This window comes from Oryzias latipes, chromosome 15, assembly GCF_002234675.1.
Source record: "Oryzias latipes chromosome 15, ASM223467v1".
Taxonomy (NCBI): Eukaryota; Metazoa; Chordata; class Actinopteri; order Beloniformes; family Adrianichthyidae; genus Oryzias; species Oryzias latipes.
Genome location: NC_019873.2, coordinates 15,571,648 through 15,591,592, shown reverse-complemented (window position 1 = coordinate 15,591,592; position 19,945 = coordinate 15,571,648). Strand labels below are relative to the sequence as shown.

The 19,945-nt window shown below is 38.0% G+C and overlaps 2 protein-coding genes across 2 annotated transcripts; one reads left to right on the top strand and one right to left on the bottom strand.

Annotated features, from left to right (window-relative positions):
• Positions 1 to 166: 166 nt before the first annotated feature.
• On the bottom strand, positions 167 to 5,696 carry mtrf1l (mitochondrial translational release factor 1 like). The gene is made up of 8 exons (XM_011484272.3): positions 4,725 to 5,696; positions 4,396 to 4,475; positions 4,152 to 4,256; positions 3,968 to 4,046; positions 2,843 to 3,006; positions 2,496 to 2,613; positions 1,121 to 1,257; positions 167 to 986 (listed from the first exon to the last, which is right to left on the bottom strand). Exons 1-8 carry the CDS (start codon positions 5,125 to 5,127, stop codon positions 774 to 776), a joined length of 1,299 nt encoding a protein of 432 aa, XP_011482574.1. The 5' UTR covers positions 5,128 to 5,696; the 3' UTR covers positions 167 to 773.
• A 1,627-nt stretch (positions 5,697 to 7,323) lies between these two features.
• On the top strand, positions 7,324 to 10,327 carry fbxo5 (F-box protein 5). Its single transcript, XM_004077035.4, has 6 exons — positions 7,324 to 7,483; positions 8,141 to 8,719; positions 8,811 to 8,981; positions 9,216 to 9,306; positions 9,390 to 9,605; positions 9,686 to 10,327. Exons 2-6 carry the CDS (start codon positions 8,163 to 8,165, stop codon positions 9,944 to 9,946), a joined length of 1,296 nt encoding a protein of 431 aa, XP_004077083.1. The 5' UTR covers positions 7,324 to 7,483; positions 8,141 to 8,162; the 3' UTR covers positions 9,947 to 10,327.
• The last annotated feature ends 9,618 nt before the right edge of the window (positions 10,328 to 19,945 follow it).

Genomic DNA, 19,945 nt, shown 5'->3' with positions numbered 1-19,945 from the left:
TTGAATTTGTAACATTTATGTGAACCAACACCCGTCTTCTTAGAAAAGTGACTAAAATTTGTAAGTAAGACTATAAAACTAGATTTATATAGTTTATCAACTTTATGTTTTATGAAAATAATGTAAAATTATAAATGTCTTGTAAAAAATAACATGAAATCTTTCATTTTATTTTTAAACTTTATTTCTTTTAATTTTTTGTCATAACATTTCTGCAATGTGGGTAGGTTTTGTTGCTACTGGTCCAACAATAAGGATAAGCTAAAGAGCAAATTTTACAGTCTGTCTCCTTTTCTGTAAATCATTCATTTTCAAATGCCCTATAACAAAGCAAATTCCACAATACAAGAAATCTTGGTATGATACAGGTTTAGTCAAATTACATTAAAAAAAGGTTTGTGACAGTCAGGGATCAAGACAAGAACACAGAAAAGACCTTGGATTTTTGTTCATTTGTTTTCATGTTGGATAAAATGAGTTGCAATATGAACTCAGAAAACAAAGCAACCCTTTGGTTTAGAAATGAATGGGGAAGTGATTTTCTATAGTAGTCAGTTTCACTGAGATCATTAGGACCAGAAAATGTCAGGCCTCAAGTATGTATTTTTTAAGTTTCACCAAATGAAATTGAATTCCATTTTCTTTTCATTGCATTTTTTTAAATTACATGAAGTTGCATTCTTCAGAATATTTGGCTTTTTTTTTAACCAGAAAAACACAATGACTGACATTGTTGGAACTGCCTAAGCGTGAAAATGTGAAATTTCCATCTTTCATTGCTCTTCCTGGCTGCTCTCTTCAAGCAGCTCCATTAGTGCTTCCTGGTTGGAGAGTTCCTGCAGCAATGAGTTCATGTCCTCTAGCAAATCCTCCCCCAGCAGGAAACTTTTAACATCATGTACTGTGATAGAGATTCTGTGGTCCGTTATGCGGTCTTGTTGAAAGTTGTAAGTCCGGATCTTCTCAGATCTCCCTTTGGTACCAACCTGGAGAAGGACAGAAAAAATAGGTGTTTAATGGTGTCTAATCCTCTTTTTTTGGCAATGAAAACAAACACTTAAATACACTGAAAACTCTTTAGTTGATCAGTATTCTTCTGAGTCCCTAACTGTAATCTCACCTGAATTTTGCGCTGGTTATAGCGCTTACTAGTCTCCTCCTCCAGCTTCATGCTGTACAGCTTTGCTCTCAGAGCTTTCATCGCTTTTTCTCTGTTCTTAAGCTGCGATCTCTCCTGCTGACACTCTGCAACCACACCTACAAAACACAGAAAAAGTTATGTTAACGTTAATTTACAATAACAGCAATGTTAATTTACAACGATGGTATTGTAGCAACAAACAAGTACCAAATCTACCCATCTTGTGATCATGTACAGATTTGAGACTATAAAAATATGAATGAGTCTAGAAAGATGGAGACATTTAAAGTGTTACTTGTTTATTTTTTGTTTAGGTTTACCTGACAGGTGTGTTGATGTACTTCTCGGGGCAGAGGACTTTAATTGTGTGTGAAATAAGTCAGGTGTGTTAATATGATTAAGTGGGGAAGTCTGTCTATTAGTCTGACCAAACATTTCCTTTTGACAATGATTTAGACGGTTATGATTGTAAATAATGAAGATAAATTTTATATAGTAATAAAAAGCATGGTGACACTTGCAATGGAGGAGAAATTACATTTAGAGATACATTTTGGATGAGTCAGAGATCAGTACATGAGTTTAACAGAGAAGTCAGCTTCTGTTGCTCAGGAAACATTTTTTGTGCTTCATTTACAGACTGACTTTAATTAATTCTGTGTGGCCTTAAGGCTTTCCAAGAACTTGTTTTGCTTTTTTGTATAACTGCAACCACCCACACTGTACATCTTTCAAAGTTGTCTAAGACTCTTCAAATTTTTGTTTTACCACAGTCTTTACAGTTTTGCTAGAATTATTTTTGATTTAAACCGCAAAAATAGGTCATAGTATGGAATTAGTAACTTACTTTAGGTGTATTGTTCAGCTCTATTGACTTTGTATTTTTTTGTCTTTACATTAATGTCAGCTGGGGTGTAAGTATTAATGTGTTCCTCTATAATTCTGTCTATGGAGCCAACTCCACATCAAGGTCGCCTTAAAACACTCCACATACATAAATGTGTGGGAAAGAAAGGTCCTCCTTAAATATAGTCATCTGAACAGAACCAGACAGGTTGTGTGGGAGGAAGAAAGTGCAGAAGTAGAGGAGTTAAAAAAATCCGATTCATATTGCAATTGAATTTATAAAATTCTTGATCTGAATCAGAACCATAAAGCAGCATTTGATGGTGGTAAAGACACTTCAGTGCCACTAAACACATTATATAACCAGTTTTTTTCTCTTTTTGTCATGTAATATATTTTTAGTCAAAACCACAAAAGTTGTTTTATCTGAATATGGTAGAAAGACTAAAACTGAATTATGAAGAAGCCTGAAATGTTCTCGCCCTGGAATGATCTTTCCAGCTTTTACCTGTTGGAAGATGGACTATCCTGACTGCGCTGTCTGTTGTGTTGACGTGTTGACCTCCGGCTCCACTTGCTCTCTTTGTGTCTATCCTCAAGTCTTTCTGGTTTATTGTGAAAGAGATCTAAAAAAAAAACAGCACACAAGATAAAAAGCAGCTGAGCAGCAGAAGAATGCTTCTTCTGTTGGACGTGTCTTCAAGGCAAAAAATAAAAAGAGGTGGCATCAAAAGAAACACATTTGGTTAAATTGGTTTCCAAAATTAGAACAAATGTTTTTTTATTTTACAAATTCCTTTTTTATTATTTTATTTTAAATACTTTTGCAACATCCATCAGTATGTCCATCTGTACCTCAGTGGGTTGGGGTAACACAGCTACAGTCATTGTACTTGTGTGCATCCGGCCCTGCTTTTCAGTCTTGGGAACTCTCTGAACTCGGTGGACTCCAGCCTCAAACTTCATCTTCTTGTAGCTCTGAGGCCCACTGATGCTGGCAGAGGCATGACGCAGTCCACCTGTAGCCCAGAGGATAGCCATGACGGCTAAAACTCAGAAAGTGGTGTCTGATCTTGTCCCTCTTTAGCATTAATGTCAACAATGAGTTGCATCCTAAAATGCTCCATGACTTGCTCATGGCATTTAGCAGACATCTATAATTTAGTAATAAACTGTTCTTTAAAATGTAAGGAGGTATACTAGGTGAAATGGCTATGTGCAATGAAAAAGCAAAGGCTCCCTCTTGTGTTCATTATTGGTTGTTGCAAAGCTGAAGAAAGTAACAAAGGTGGAAAGCGTCTTTGCCAGGTTAAAGTAGAAAGCATTAGAGACGCCAACTAAAACACTGACTGTCTTTAGACTACGAATATAAAATTTTAACATTTTAATAAATTATTCATATTTTTTATCTGATTCTTCCCCTATTTTTTGCTCCCAAGAATTGAAAAATGTCCCAAATCATGGATTTGTCTTTCGCTATAAATTGTAAAATCAATGGAATAAATCAAAAATGGATCCCTATAAGAAAAGTCATAAGTACTACAGATTCTATTTCAGTGAGGCGATTGTCACGGTTTAAAATCTGTGTACTTGGGAACAAAGTCATTCTAATGCATCCTTTCTCAGAATTACCACAACCAGATGAAAAAAATTTATTCTAAAATGATGAGGAGAGAAAACCAAAGATGGTTTTCACATTTTCTGTTCAGTAAAGCCGTGCAGATAATAAATTAAATAAAAAAAACTATAAACATAAAAAAAAAATTACAAAGAAGTGAGGACACGAGTTATTAAAATTTTAGAAAGATGGTAAATAATTTTCCTTTTCTTCTACGTTTTAGGCCTGTACATATATACACATGCATCCAGACAGATTGTATTTACTGTTTGAAATAAACAAAACATTGACCTACTTTTGCAGTTCTTTTCTAATCAAAGTGTGAAAGAAAGTTTTATTCTGTAACAGACCAAAGTACTAACCTAAATCACTGGTCATATGCTCCAGGATGTCAAAGGACCAGCCGTGGTACTGAGCGAAACCCTGATACATCTCAAACACCTGCAGAGGAGAGCAGACAAAACCGGCAGCATGTAACTCGAAACACAAGAGTGTGTAAGAACAAACAGCACAAATGTATCCTTTATCCTGAAAGTTCCAGCAGACCTCAGCGGTGAACAGCATGGCCTCCTGACCACCAACACCAGCTGTAACCTCCAGGACCAGGTCACTCAATTCAACCCTCTCCTCTGGGATCAACAATTCCAGGATCTGGTTTGGGAAGAATGTTGACACAATGTAATAAAGAAATACCACAATTTCACAAATGTCAGTTTGTACAGGGCAGAACTGGTTAATAATGCCAAGCAAGATTTCCCTCTCTGACACGTTTCTGGATTTGAAGTCTGACCTTGGCTCTTAGTTGCTGAATATCTTGCAGACAGCCTTCTTTCTCCAGTTCTGCCAGTTCCCTCAAGGCTTGATCTTCCTCTTTAAAGAGATTAAACAAGGAGTATTAGATGTGGGGATTTCAATTCTCTTGGGAAAGCCTGTTTTTATATAATTTGTTCAACTGTCAGTTATATTTATCGTATTACTGTTTTGCAACTTATAAGTCATTCCATATAGTGGGCAAATACAAAAATGTTGTTTGCTAGTAAATTCTGCAGTAAACAGGATGAATGAAGTCTTTTTTTTATTTCTTTTGTCTTTAGTTCTTCATGAACATAGTTGTCTCACCTTTCAGAAGCATCTCAGTCTCAGCCATCTCCTCATGCTTTTTGTCCAGCTCCCTTATGCTCTGGATCAGAGGAGCCAGCAGTGATATCTTTGTCCTTTTGGCCCTTAGTTCCTCTTCACTGCACTGATCCTCCATCGTGATGCTGCTGATGGCTTGTAAGCACTCTTTGTACTCCAGCTGCACCTTCGTCAGGTGCTGATGCAAAGATTTCCTGGCAAAAATCTCCTCGACTGACAGCAGCTTCATCATGAGAGGAGAAGCAACATGAAAAGACCTCACGGTCCTGCCAAACGTGAGGGTGACAGGTTGGCTGATGAAAAGTTTTGGTTTTTGGCAGTACCAAATACATTCCCTTCCTTTTGACAGAAGCCTCAAAAATCTTTTGTGAACCATTAGTTTCATAAATGAACCGGAAAAGAAGGCAAACCTGACCGTGTTTTAGACGCCCCTCATTAAAAAAAAAAAACTTTTATTTGAGGTAATATTTTAATACACTTTTCTTTTTTTTTAAATGCTTGAAGTTTTTGTGTAGTGGAAAAATCTGGAGGATATTGTGTGATTTAAGAACCAAAACATACAATACAAACCCTTGGAATTATGCCTGATCAACAACAAACTGAATTGAAGAAGAAAAAAATTCAACCACGGTGATGAAGGTTAAACTTAACACTCCTATAGTGAATCCAGCTACATGATGATTTAGTTGAAAATTTGACATATTTAAATAGAGTACTGCGACAAGCCAAGAGAACTTTTTTTTACAAAGTCAAAGAGAATATTCAAACAAAAACTTTCGTTCGTTTCACCGTTGTCCACATCACGAAAAAACGAGTTTTAGTCTGTTAGATATATATTTTCCCAGATATAATATTTAACAAACCCCCCAAATAGCTGTTTTACAAAACCATCGTTTCACATCACGGGCGCAGCCATCTTGAATTCTTCTTCTTCGCTCAATTTTACACTAAATTGTGTTTGAAAAGATGCTCTGCTGCCACCTTGTGGAGTCACATTGCACGCACAACCTTTTTAGAGGGCCAGGGGGCGCTTGACCAAAACAAGTTGTTGGTGATCACCACCACTTTCATGACTGAAGAGAGACACGTAAAATTAAATTTAAAAAATAAAATAAAAAGAAGAAAAGCCGAACGTTTTTCCCCCTTTTTCTTTTTTTTTTTTTTTTTAGTCTCTGTTTAAGTTAACACAAGTTATTGTAGTAGGTTCAGGGGCTGTCATCTGGACTTAGTTTTTAAAGTTAGAAGACGTTTCACCTCTTATCCAAGAGCACATATATGCCAGCTCTTTTACCAGCTAATTCAGAATTGACAAAGCCTCTTGGATAAGAGGTGAAACGTCTTCTAACTTTAAAAACTAAATCCAGATTACAGCCCTTATACCTACTACAATGATGGAATCAAACAGGATGAATGAGAGTCTTCATAGACTTAACACAAGTTTTTTTTTTATTTGGTTAAAGGTATGGTGACCTCATTTCAAAACAATTATAGACACCTAGGATATAAGGAATAAACTCACTGAGGTTTAGGTTTTTAGAAACTTTTTTTATGATCTTGTCATATCGAAGCCCAATGATGTCAAACACTCAGAAACACTGTAAAAAAGAAAGAAAAAAAGAATATTTTTGTCTAATTGATACGACCCTGTAAGGATAGTCGTTCTATGTATGAACACAATAAGAACAACGTAAATATATTTGAAAATATTCAACAACAACTGTTCTACAAAAACACGTTTAACACACATCAAATGTTTCAGGGTTTGCTATCTAAACCAGATGATGTGATAGCCAAGCTGCAAATGAATTGGCCAATGCGTACACTTGCCTCTGACAGGAAAACTGGAAACTTAAGATACTTATGGGGATCACCATTTAATTAGCATTTAAACAAACATGTACTTATCTCTCCCTTACATTGCACCTGGATTTGCTGTAGGCCAAGACATTTAGAAAAACATTCCTCTACCCCCCACACTTCCTTTGTCAGGTTTCAGTGAAAAATACACAGATAAAGGTGGTGCATTCCAGGCAAGGGAGTGAACTGTGAATGACTTTCCTTGCAGATCTTTTGCCCAAATAGAGAGCCAGAAACAGAGACTAGTCCATATATTTATTTATTTTGGGTGACTTGCAAAATAGGCAAGCAGACACAGTAGTCTAAATTACATTACGTTTTGCATGTTTGGTACACTCTGTTTGACTTCTCACTAACATTTAAGTAGATAAATACAATAAATAGCAGTTTGTCTGTTAAGACCACAGATGAGCCAAAGCTTGGTTTATAAATGTACAACATATAAGATGCAATGTTGACATTAGTTTGATATCTTTGGTTAAAATAAAAATGCTTGTTCTCATGAGATATTCACATGTGTATTATTTATCAAAGAAATACACTAAAAAAAGAAAGAATATATAAAGGTATGGATGCCACTCTTTTCAATTTTGTTCCTAGACGGGTGACAAACCAGGAGCACCACGTCGACTACGAGCTGCGTCACCAAATACAAACTCGTCTCTCATTGGTTGATGCTTTAAAAGGAAATCGGTGTCTCTTCCTTGATTGGTCTACGTTTTTAGCGCACTGATTTAAACTAAGAGGTTGCAAAACTGGCGGCGTTTCACTTGCGCAGGTTTTAAATTTAGTAGTGCAGTTGATATCGGCGCTGCTAGAGTTTAGCACCCAAGGGCTACGAATCGAGAGTTTAGATCTGTTAAGGAGCGTAAAACTGACCGAAGGTAAGAATTTGGACAATCTATGTTTTCCAATTGGTATGTTTGTATTTTCAACCGAAAGAGAATACAAGCAAGTGCCAGTCTTAGCTCAGCTGACTGCTGCTTGCATTCATTTAGTTTTATTTCGAGGGAACTCAGAAACGTGCATTTAAACGAGGTTAACCGCCTTTGGTTTTGCTAGTATCACATTAGGAAAATGAGTTGCTAAGAATTTTCTAACTCAGTTGTCCTAGCAATAGGCAGGCACCGTTATAAATTCTCTGTATTTCATTCAGAGTTGTCTTTTAAAAGCCAGCAGTAACAACTTATATCTGGGTATGCAGAATTGATTTTAACCTAAATGAGGCTATTTATGATGATGTATAGGAGCTAAAACGTGATGCATGCAAATTTTGGCGTCACCACATGCATCTTTCCGCCAAATCCGCATCGCGCCAAAATCTAGTATTTGTTTTCAGAGGTTCCATGCTAAAATGATTATTTATTCATTGTTTTTATATGGACTATTTAGTATAGATTCATTCATATAGATGTTGCCATGTGTTATGAAAGGTTTATGATTTTGATGTTAAGCGATAGCAATGTTTATTTCATTGACCGGAAGCGATCTGCTTCTTTCACGGATAAATCATAACTCCCGTTATGTCTCCTCTTTCTCAGGAATCCACAAACTTTAGTCTATATGCTCCAGCTTAGGAGGGGGACCATGAAATGCCCTCAGTACGAGTCTACAACAGACACCGGAATGGAGGACGCAGCGGACAGCAGGGTGCTCCAGCTTAAAGTTTCCGCCCTGAAACAGCAAAGCCCCTTCAAAGCCCCGCACCCCGCAGAAGTGACCGCTGCGTTTTCCTCCAGTGCAGTCCACAACAAGGAGAACAGCAGCAGCAGCAGGGACCATGACAGGGTTCTGGATCATGAGTGCTTTGAGGACAGCGGTTATCTGTCGTTGCAGAACAGTCAGATTGAATCTTATGGAGATGAAGAGGATCAGTGTGTTCTGGGGAAAGCCACAGCAACACAACAAGAAAAGACTGTTCCATCACCCTCTAAATGTAAAGGGCATTATAAATGCAACCGTCCTTTGTCTTTGGCGGTTTCCTCTCCAGCAGATAATTTTAAAAGGACAGCGTTGTCCTCCACCCCATCTAGTGACCACCACGACCCAAACCTGCCTGTTCTGAAGTTCCAGGAAGCCGTATGCCAGGAGCTTTCAAAGAGTTATAAGAAGAATAAAATGTAAGATTATTTTTCTGACTTAAAAAAAAAGTCAAGAACTTAAAATACATTCTTCATTAGATAAAATGTTTTCTCTTGTGTTTTATTTTAGGTATGACTGGAGCATCATCCCAAAGATGGCGGAAGGTTATCTTCTGGATCGTGTGATCGGGCGCCAGATGGGCTTAGAACACGTCGACGTGTTTGTGTCGCTGCTGTCCAGGAATATGAAAATAATTCTAACAAATATTCTGGCCCTTCTGGGTGACATGGATCTCATTAGGTAAAGGAAATCCTTCCCTCTCAGGACAAATACTTGGCTTACAAGAAAGAAACTAACCTATTGTTAAGAAACTAGAAATTCTGGAAATTCGGCTGCACAATGTATAGATTGTCTTATCAGATCACACACATTCTAATCTGATATTGGAATGTGTATTGAGATATCATGTTTTTACATTCACCTTTTTTTTTTTTTTAAACTAAATGTTGGTTCTATTTCTTTGTTTTTTTTTAGCTGTAAAAAGGTGAGCAGGACATGGAGGAAAATCATCTGTGATGATGCTGCAGCTCACACCAGGTGCCAGCAAGCTGAACAAACGCTCAGGGTAAGAAAGAAAAAAATACTGAAACATATAATTCCCAAGCTTCACTGTATCCAATTGAAATAAATGTTTTGTTTGGTTTTTAGGAGTCTGCAAACTCTTTGAGCCACAAACCTTGTGGTCTGACGAGAGACATTGGCACGTCTAGGGTGGTGCTATCCTGCATCCAGAAGCTAGCTACCTCAAAGCCATCAGTCTCTTTGTCTGGTCAAAGCTGCAGGATGACCAGGTCTACTACTGCTAATATTCAGAAGTGCAGCATGCCTAACACTCAGCGCTCACGCCATGATGAATATGTGCAGGTGAGCAGAAGTTATATACACTTTGCTTCTGAACAAAAGGTGACGAGAAAAGTTGCAATAATCTGTTTATCTTTTCCAAGGCTGCCGGCGCTCTGAAGCACCACGAGTCTCTGCGGCGGTGCAGGGTTTGCTTCTCACCAGCGAAGCATTTGTCCGAATTGCAGCGGGCCACGTGCACAAAACCCGACTGTCAGTATGACTTCTGCACCCGCTGTCAAGAGACTTTCCACGGCTCGACCCCTTGCAGGACTGTTCAACCACGATCCAGCGTCTCTTCTTCCAAATCCACCCCCTCTTTACCAGGGAGCTCTCGCAGCAAGAGGAGCATCAGGCGCTTGTGACAGATATTTCCACTTCATAGACTGAATCATTGCAACAAGCGAACCTCAAGCTGCTTTTATTCAAGCTTAGTGTGCTAATGGCACTTTTCTCTAATGTGTCTAATGTAAGGCAGAAGAAGATCTACACATGTAAAACTGCAACCCATTGGAGAAGCACTTAGATTCCTGCTGGGACAGTCCACCTGAATGTGCCTTTAAATGTAAATTTTTGTTTGTTTTTTTTAAAAAAAAGGAGAATTTTAGGCTTTCATTTTCTTTATCTGTTTTTAAAATAAAGTATGTAAGTTCATTTTATAACGTTTTAGAATGTATTTGAATAAATGTCAAGTTTATTCCTTGCTTCTTATGACCTTGTATGTAAATACACTTTTCATAAAAGTTCTCTGGTATTAGAGTTTTTTGTTACCTTTTCAACATTTTTATTGCAAAAAAGAGCAGTTCTTATTGGAGTTTTTTATAAGGACCTTTTTACAGACCAAACCTAAAGATTAGTAGTTTATACTAAACACAACTTGGATTATGTTCTGAAATTGTTTACACCAGAAATTTGCAGTTGGTGCAGTTTCACATGGTTGTTTAATCAAGAATATCGTTTATAATTTAGTCTTAGAAAATGGCTGCAAACAAGGATAAACTCGAATGAACATAATACTGTTCAGAAAGTTTATTTTAATGGTATAGAGGCCCTTTAACTCTTGTGCCGTCTTGGATGACCCCACCCTTACATTAATGTGTTCTCCCTACCATGACAAAGGTGGAAAGATTTCATGTAATCTATGGACACCAGTGAAGATCACAAATAATTGAAGAAAAAAGGTTCAGAGCACTGTCTAGTGGGTCTACATGACCCAACTCCCAATGGTAAAGTGCCCAGGATAGCACAAGGGTTTTAAACTAAGTAAACTGAACTCGTGTTTTAATCTCATTCTCGATGACAAAAATGCTTCTGTACACTAGATGGCAGCATTGTCGCATTTTTCCAAAAATTTTCTAAAACCTTGATATTCTGAAGCTGAACGGTTTAAATGAAAAATAAGCTACCAAACAAAACCACAACAAGAAATCTAATCTAATGCGTCAAACTTTATACACAACCAGATCAACCTAAAATATTTATTTCCAAGAAACAAGTGGGAATTTTTTAACAAATTTGGAATTTGATACAAATATGAATATGAGCACATCTGGCATTTCATGATGTGGTTTAAAATAAAACAGTAACAATGACTTCAAGTAAATCTTTACAAGAAACGTGCTCCTTAAATGTTCAATCTTCCTTTTAAGAATTAAGGATACATTTCAGTTTGAAATTTTTTTTAAAATAAAAAATTGTCCTTGTATTTGTTATAAAAGAAATCCCATACTATTAAGAACAAGCTTTAGTTTTAAGGAAAATGACGTCAATATTATATTTTTAATAAGTTGAAACTGAAAATTGGTCTTAAAATTAAAAGAAAAAATCAGTAAACAAAACATAAAACAGAATGAATAATTAATTCCTGAATATGTTTAAAAATAAAAGCCTGAAATTGAAAAAAAAGAAAGAAAAAAGGATTTTGCATGTTCTCCCTGTGCATGTGTGGGTTTTCTCCAGGGACTCCGGCTTCCTCCCACCGTCCAAAAACATGCTTCATGTTGTTCCTAGGTGTGGATGTGTTTTTCGTGTGACAGACTGACGACCTGTCCAGGATGCCCCCTGCCTTCGCCCACGAGTGGACGGGATAGGCTCCAGCAGCCCCGTGACCCAGACAAAACGGGTTTAGAAGATGAATGAATGACATTTCAGTTTGAGAGGAAAACAAATGACCTGATGCAAAAATAAAAATCCTTGCAAGTTAGCAATTTGTTTAAACAAGTAATTTCTCAATATTTTATGAAAATAACCTAAAAATGGACATAAACTGTTACAGTTTTAGCAAGATAGAAAGATTCCTTTTATAATATTTAAAATATTGTGCCAAAAAAGAAATTTTTACTTTTTCTATTTGCAGATTAATTTCATGGTTACTGGTTGTTGCATTTGTATCTGTTAGCAGTATAGTTTTGAATATACTAATGATAACGTTTCATTCATTTGACCTGGTGCTCTGGGAATACCCACTTTAAAACAGCCTTGGAATCATTTTTAAGGAAGAAAGAATCTCCCAGGATCGTTTTATTTTCATATTTTAAGTTTGCTTGACTCTGACAGTGTTGCTGCGTTATGAATTTTTAAAAGCTCAACTAACTAGATGTTTACCTCTGACATTTGCAGGGTGACCCATTTGCCTGTTATGGCTGAGCTGTTGTGTGCGTGTTTGTGTTTTGCTGGGATGACGCATGCACAAATCAGTTAGGTAATTTTCAGTTGTTACATGGAAATCATTTTCTCTTCAGAGGGATGTCCCGTGGCACGGAAAACCCCGCACTTTCTCAGGGAACAGTAAAATTGGTGTGCGGCGTCTCTGCAGGTGTCACAACTGACCTAACATTTACTTTTTAACGTTTCTTGCTCAACTCGGTCACTTTTGTACGCATTGAATTGCAATAACAGCTCACAAGTCATTTTTTTCTGACAGTTCAGACGTTCTAACACGTCATCAGGAAAAATATATCTATGAATAATCACAGCTTTGCTCCATGCAGGGGCACTACTGCTTTTTACTAGATATGGCCAATTTACTAACACTTCTTTTACTTGTGTAGTTTCACGTTTTAATCAACTATCTGTTTATTGACAGAAAACATCATAGAGATTGAAAGTAAAGACAAAAGTAACATTACATAAAGCCTTAAAAACAAATACTTTAAAGTAAAAAAATGTAATCAGCCATGTTTGATGCTTCAAAAAACGGCTATGTCAAATTGCAATAACAGCATAAAATGGCAAAACCATCCTTTACTCTATGTTTTTCAACTGAAATTTGTTTTTTAACATCGAGAAAGAAAAGAAATATAAACACTGCAATTTTACAAATTTTCCCATGGCTATTTTTTTAAATACAATCAAAGTTATTGTAAATTGTTATATTGTTGCACACATCACATTTTAAAAATGCTTTATATATAATACATTTAAACTCTATTCTACATGGCTGAACACCAAATAAGTGTTGTGTTTTTCTGCTCATAGTATGGCTGAAAATGACACACTGTGACAAGTGTCTTTTGTAGGACATTTTGAAACCATAATGTTGATAAATTTCAGACCATGACTAGCCTCTATGACGCCACAAAGGAAGCAGTACAGCTACACACACACACACTGTCTGGTAATATTCATAAATGTGTCAATTGTGCTGCTTCAAAGTTATTACTGGCCAATATAAGGACAGCCTGAACAAAGTTTAGTTGTCTTCATGTATAGAATCAGAAGAAATCTCTTCTCAATACTTTTATCTCACATTGTATGAGTCACATAAAATCAGTGTCAGACAAGCTTCCACACTGTCTAATGGCTTTTTTTCTTTTTAGCTCAGTCTATACCATCTTAAAGTCTTTTATATGCACTCTTCTTTTTTTTGGTTTCTAATTTATTTTAATTATAGGATTCTACTGTTTTTGTTGTGATTTTTATTTTTGTACTCTACTTTTATTACCTTTGATATAAATTACACTAAGCAAGCAAACCTGCGTTGCCATTGAAGCAGGCTGGAAATAAATTCAGGCGTCAGGGGGTTGATGTTGGTTTTTGACTAGAATTTTAGCAAAGAAGAAAATCTTGAAAGATAAGTCAGGGCAGCTTAAATTGCTTTGCACCATACACAGCCAAAAATATTCAATTCTTTCTAAAGTAACAAATCCCTGAAGAACCGTGGAGGTCCTGAAGGGCCTTTACCATGCAAAACAATTTTTTGAGCTTTTAAGTGTATTATAATGTTTATTCCTCACTATGAACAACCACAAAGGGACATTTTGATCCGTTCATGGATTTTTTCTTAGTAGTCCTCTAAAAACCTGTGCTTTGCGCACCAGCCCCTTCCAACCCACAAAAACGAGCGGCTCCTCACGAGCAGACGTAGACCGGTGAGAACAGCCCCTTCATAGAAGAGTCGGCACTGCCAGCACCGCCCCAGGCTAACACACACACACACACACACACACTTTCACTGTGGTGTTAGCGGTGATCGACAAACGGTTTCCTTTCCTATGCACAATTTCCTATTTCTATGCACAATATGCACAACCATCTTTGCAAAAGTTTGGATGTTGTTTGTTGTCGTAGGAGAAACACAGACGTCCGAGGCCGAATTTAGGTTGAGTCAATAGGCGGCACCCACAAGGAGAAAAAGGCGGTGCCTTAGAGGTCGAGTCGTCTTACTTCCAGGTTGGAAAAGACCTCAGGAAAATAACTTATATTTGTGTAAGATGACTCTGGAGGTCAGGAAGAAGAAGAGAGGGAAAACAGAAAAGAAGACCAAGTGGTGGAAGCTACAGAATGAAGAAACTTGTGAGGAATTTAGGCAGAAGTTGAGACAGGTCCTGGGTGGTCAGGATGAGCTTCCAGATGACTGGGAAACTACAGCAGAAATTATCAGGGAAACAGGTAGGAAGGTGCTAGGTGTGTCATCTGGAAAGAGGAAAGACGGTAAAGAGACTTGGTGGTGGAATGAGGAAGTACAGGAATGCGTCCAGAGGAAGAGGTTGGCTAAAAGGAAGTGGGATGTAGAAAGGACTGAGGAAGGTAGACAGGAGTACAAGGAAGCGCAGCGTAGAGTGAAGAGAGAGGTGGCAAAGGCCAAACAGAAAGCTTACGATGAGCTATATGACAGGTTAGACACAAAGGAAGGAGAAAAGGACTTGTACAGGCTAGCCAGACAGAGAGACAGAGATGGGAAGGACGTGCAACAGATAAGGGTGATTAAGGACAGAGATGGAAAGGTGCTAACAACTCAGGAGAGTGTACAAAAAAGATGGAAGGAGTATTTTGAGGAGCTGATGAACGAGGAAAATGACAGGGAAAGAAGGGAGGAAGATGTGGTTGTTGTGGAGCAGGAAGTAGCAGAGATTGGAAAGGATGAGGTTAGAAAGGCTCTGAAAAGGATGAAGAGCGGAAAGGCCGTTGGTCCTGATGACGTACCTGTGGAGGTATGGAAGTGCTTAGGAGAGACAGCAGTGGAATTTCTAACGAGGTTGTTCAATAGGATTTTAGAGAGTGAGAAGATGCCTGAGGAATGGAGGAGAAGCGTTCTGGTCCCGATCTTTAAGAACAAGGGTGACACGCAGAACTGCAGCAACTATAGAGGAATAAAGTTGATGAGCCACACAATGAAGCTGTGGGAAAGAGTAGTGGAAGCCAGGCTTAGGAAGAAGGTGGAGATTTGTGAGCAGCAGTATGGTTTCATGCCCCGTAAGAGCACCACTGATGCCATTTTTGCTTTGAGAATGTTGATGGAAAAGTACAGAGAAGGTCAGAAGGAGCTGCATTGTGTGTTCGTAGATTTAGAGAAGGCGTATGACAGGGTGCCGAGGGAGGAGCTGTGGTACTGTATGAGGTCGTCTGGAGTGGCAGAGAAGTATGTCAGAGTAGTTCAGGACATGTATGAGAGAAGTATGACGGTGGTGAGATGTGCTGTAGGTCAGACAGAGGAGTTCAAGGTGGAGGTGGGACTACACCAAGGATCAGCTTTGAGTCCTTTTTTGTTTGCTATGCTGATGGACAGGCTGACAGACGAGGTAAGACAGGAATCTCCCTGGACAATGATGTTTGCGGATGACATTGTAATTTGCAGTGAGAGTAGAGAGCAGGTGGAGGAACAGCTAGAGAGGTGGAGGTTTGCTCTGGAAAGAAGAGGCATGAAGGTCAGTCGTAGTAAGACAGAATACATGTGTCTGAACGAGAGGGATCAAGGTAGAAGCGTTAGGTTACAGGGGGCTGAGGTGAAGAAGGTGCAGGAGTTTAAGTACTTGGGGTCAACAGTTCAGTGTGATGGGGAGTGTGGAAAAGAGGTGAAGAGGCGAGTGCAGGCAGGTTGGAGCGGGTGGAGGAAAGTGTCAGGAGTGTTGTGTGACAGAAGAGTGCCAGCAAGACTCAAAGGAAAGGTGTACAAGACAGTGGTGAGACCAGCTCTGCTCTATGGGTTAGAGACGGTAGCAGTGAGACCGAGACAAGAGGCTGAGATGGAGGTAGCGGAGATGAAGATGTTGAGGTTCTCCTTAGGAGTGACCAGGTTAGACAGGATAAGGAACGAGTACATCAGAGGGACGGCTCATGTTGCCTGTGTTAGCGACAAAGTCAGAGAAGCCAGACTGAGATGGTTTGGACATGTTCAGAGGAGGGATAGTGGATATATTGGTAGAAGGATGTTGGAGATGGAGCTGCCTGGCAGGAGGGCGAGAGGACGGCCAAAGAGGAGATACATGGATGTCTTAACAGAGGACATGAAGTTGGCTAATGTTAGGGTAGAAGATGTCCATGATAGAGTGAGGTGGAAAAGGATGATTCGCTGTGGCGACCCCTGATGGGAAAAGCCGAAAGAGAAAGAAGATTTAATAAATAGAATCCATTCTTTTATGTGCCAAAGGTAATATATTATAACATACATGGATATCGTTTACTATAAAAGGCTTCAGAAGAGCATGGTATAGGCCCTTTCAGAGAGAGAGACTCCTGGCTTACAAGAAAATGTCATGGTGATGAATAGACAAAGTTGTAAAGGTACTGATGGAGCTGTGGCAGTGGCTGCAGATTAATCGCCGCTGTGGCCTTTTGCTCCATCTGCCACTCAGGATCATTTATCTGGCAGATTTATTGACTGGCTGCTCTACAGAGATGCATCCTGCACACAATCAGAGATGCTGCCTGTTGTAAAAGTCATTAGAGGATGGGTTCCCTTTGTATGTGACTGATAAACTGCAGCAGAACAACTTAGCCCGTGTAGGACATTCACAGCAAATATGATTTTCAGTTTTGCAGAAAAGAAAAAAAAACACTGTATTTTTGGAGTTGAAGCCACCTGAGGAGATTTGCAAACATTTAGTCAAATCTACAGATTTATTTTTCTGACATGCTTCCTAATTTTCTCACTGCATTTGCTCTTTATCTGCTCTCTCTGTGAAGTTCAACCATTTTCAGCTTGTTTCTGCCGAAGGCCAGAGGAAGCGAGGGGGGGGATGATTTTGATTTGCAGTGACTTCCACAGGTCAATTGGCTGTTCGTCACCATGGCAGAATTGCAAAAGTCCTGAAATGGGCTGCCACTCCGTGGCCTGCAGCGAATCATGAATGAAACAGGAAGTGAATCAAAGGCAGCATACAGGAAAAAAGCCAAGTTCCAGGCCATGATGTGAGCAACTTTGTGGTCTATTGCAAGCAAGAATTTAAAAAGCTTCGTTTTGTTTTTGAATTATTCTTTCTTTTTACAATTCACTGTGTAAAATGTATTAACGTTTTTTTATATTTCTTCATTGTGTCTCTTGTTAATTCTGCCTGCAGTGGAACAAAAGCAAAAGATTTGTGTGTAGCTCCCATAACTTTTGACATGTTAGATGACAGGAGGCTGGGTTTTAAGGCACTGCGGTTTCAACTTTAGAGTAATGTTTTGGTCCAGGGTGAAGACAATTGTACAACTGACCAATCAGCAGCAGAAATATTGGCTACAGAGATGTTTGCCCCCCATGATTGGACTTTTTAAAAGTTTGCGGTAGTGAAGAACAACTACAATGATTACTGAACAGAAGTTTGCAGTTCATGGCTAGTTAGATTCAATCTGCAAAGGACGACATTTTAGAGGTTAAAAAGGTCATAATGTTTTTACAGATACATTTAAGGGGGACAATTCCTTCTTTGTAATCTAAAACAATGATACAATGAACAAGAAGCACCAAATAAACTAACATTTCTTTGAATATCTAATGGGATTACACACATTAAAGTCCCCTTAATAACACAATTGAATTTTGCTCAGTCTAAATGAGTGCTACTTGGGTCTATCCTGACTTTAATTTGGTTTAGAGCTGATTTTCTTTATGCTGATTTAATCTTACGTAAATAATATTGGAGAAGAGATTTTTCTACTTTGTTGTTGTTGTTGTGTTCATGTCATAAAAACCGATACAATACAATTAGTTTATTAGCACAGATTAGTCACATTAGCCTGTTCCTAGTCAGTTACAGTGATTTCAATCAAACCCAGCAGACATCCATTTTTACCAGATGAAGTTTGTGGGCCAGCAGGTCCAGAACCTTCTTGCAGTAAGATATCTGTGAAAACCACTGCAACTTCTTGTGGAAATACATGTTCTACAGTGCAATATATATTAAAAAAAAACACCACAAAGGTTTATTTCTGTAATTTTTTCAAATACAGTCTTTACACATCACATCTTTTGATGATTAAAAATATCTCAAGAGGTTTATTTGCTGATGAGTGTCCCTTTTATTTTTGAGTCTGAGGAGTATTGATTTCTGCTGCTTAAGAAAAAGACAGACAAAAACCCATTCATGCACACATCGCCTGGTGTTAAAAGGCTGCAGCCCTTTCTCTCTGTCTATTTTTACTCTGTTTGGTCCATTAAGATCAGCGGTGATGGTGGTTAATGAGAGAAGCCTCTTCACAAAGCCGCAGTAATCACAAATGCTCAGGGCGGTAGACACACATGCACAATGCATACTTGTATTACGTAGGCGACTGGATGCGCTCAAAACCACGCTATTAAGTATTTTCATATACATGTTTAAAACAAGCATGAAAGGTTAAACGCAAAAATCTGTGTCACGCCAAATTCTTCTTTTTCATTCATATATTCATATACTTTTACTTTGAAAAATGTTGTGGAAAATTCAATCAATGTTATGAAGTTTCAATCAGTTGACATGTTCTGGAAATCCTAAATTTGTCTTATGTGTTTCAAAACTTCCAGGACTGATTGACTGATTATTGATTTATTGATTTATTGATTAAAGTTTACAGATAATATAATTCTTCTTTCTCCTTTTGTTGGTGGCCAGATTGTTGTAATTTATTTTTCCTTTGGGAGTTGAACTGAGCAATGAATCACATAAAATATTAGCATGTTCGCCACAGCTCAGTGCGTAACAATGCATGAATCATTACCTCAGTATGCTGCTAACACTGCTGGAGATTCAACTGCTATTTGCAAACTGAAATTCAAAACCCATCCATCACCAGTTTTTAATTCTATTACTATTGGAGTTTCTCCATGCAAATGTGTGTTGCAATTCTAACACCTTACTTTAGTCTCAAGAATTCCTTCATATATCTCAAATTTATTCAACCTGCTAAAAGATACATTTCTGAATTGTGTTGTTTACAATTACTTTACATTTCTTTGCTTTGGAAATCTCCAAATGAAATGGTTTTTTAATTTTTACATGTTTGTTTGTCGTATAATAGAAAAACATTAACAAGAAGTGTTAGAAGTGTTGAGTGTTATTTAAAAAAATCATATATATATATATATATATATATATAAAAGAACACTCAACAATGGTTGAGTGGACAGAGGCAGACAAGGAAACTTTATGCTGGCTAAATCTGAAGGAATAAGTGTCACACCAGTTTCTTAAGCAGCAGAAAGACAAGAGGTTAAAATACAAAAACAGAAAAAACTAAACCTAATGATGAATATGCTGATAAAGTCAGCTATGATCTGACATGAAAAACTGCAACCACCACCAACTGCAACCACTGCAACCACCTAATAAAAAACAAATAAATACATGTTTGATGATGCAACTTTTTAAGAAGATTATCACAAATAGAATACAGAGAGAACAATTTGCAAGTGCGTAGTCAACACGTTTCTTAGAAAGCAGTGGAAACTCACACAACAGCATTCACACCTTTAGATTTTGCATAAATCCTTGCATAAACACTGTCCGTGAAACTTCATATCCTAGGAGACCCGACTCTGCCTAAAGAAAAAAGCACTTGAGCAGATATTCTGGTTTTTGTTCTGAGTTAATACTCAGAGTCTCTTGTTGTATCTGAAAAAGCGTGACTCATTTTTTCTGAATTACTGAGAACATATCGCAGCAAACAATTGTTCATGAAGAGAC

Coding starts and splice junctions, on each gene's coding strand:
- mtrf1l (XM_011484272.3), bottom strand. CDS start 5,127: ATGAAACTAATGGTTCACAAAAGATTTTTGAGGCTTCTGTCAAAAGGA. Junction 3,007..3,967: donor GCATATGACCAGTGATTTAG/GTTAGTACTTTG, acceptor TCTGGGCTACAG/GTGGACTGCGTCATGCCTCT. Junction 1,258..2,495: donor GATAGTCCATCTTCCAACAG/GTAAAAGCTGGA, acceptor TGTGTTTTGTAG/GTGTGGTTGCAGAGTGTCAG.
- fbxo5 (XM_004077035.4), top strand. CDS start 8,163: ATGCTCCAGCTTAGGAGGGGGACCATGAAATGCCCTCAGTACGAGTCT. Junction 8,982..9,215: donor GGTGACATGGATCTCATTAG/GTAAAGGAAATC, acceptor GTTTTTTTTTAG/CTGTAAAAAGGTGAGCAGGA. Junction 9,606..9,685: donor GCCATGATGAATATGTGCAG/GTGAGCAGAAGT, acceptor ATCTTTTCCAAG/GCTGCCGGCGCTCTGAAGCA.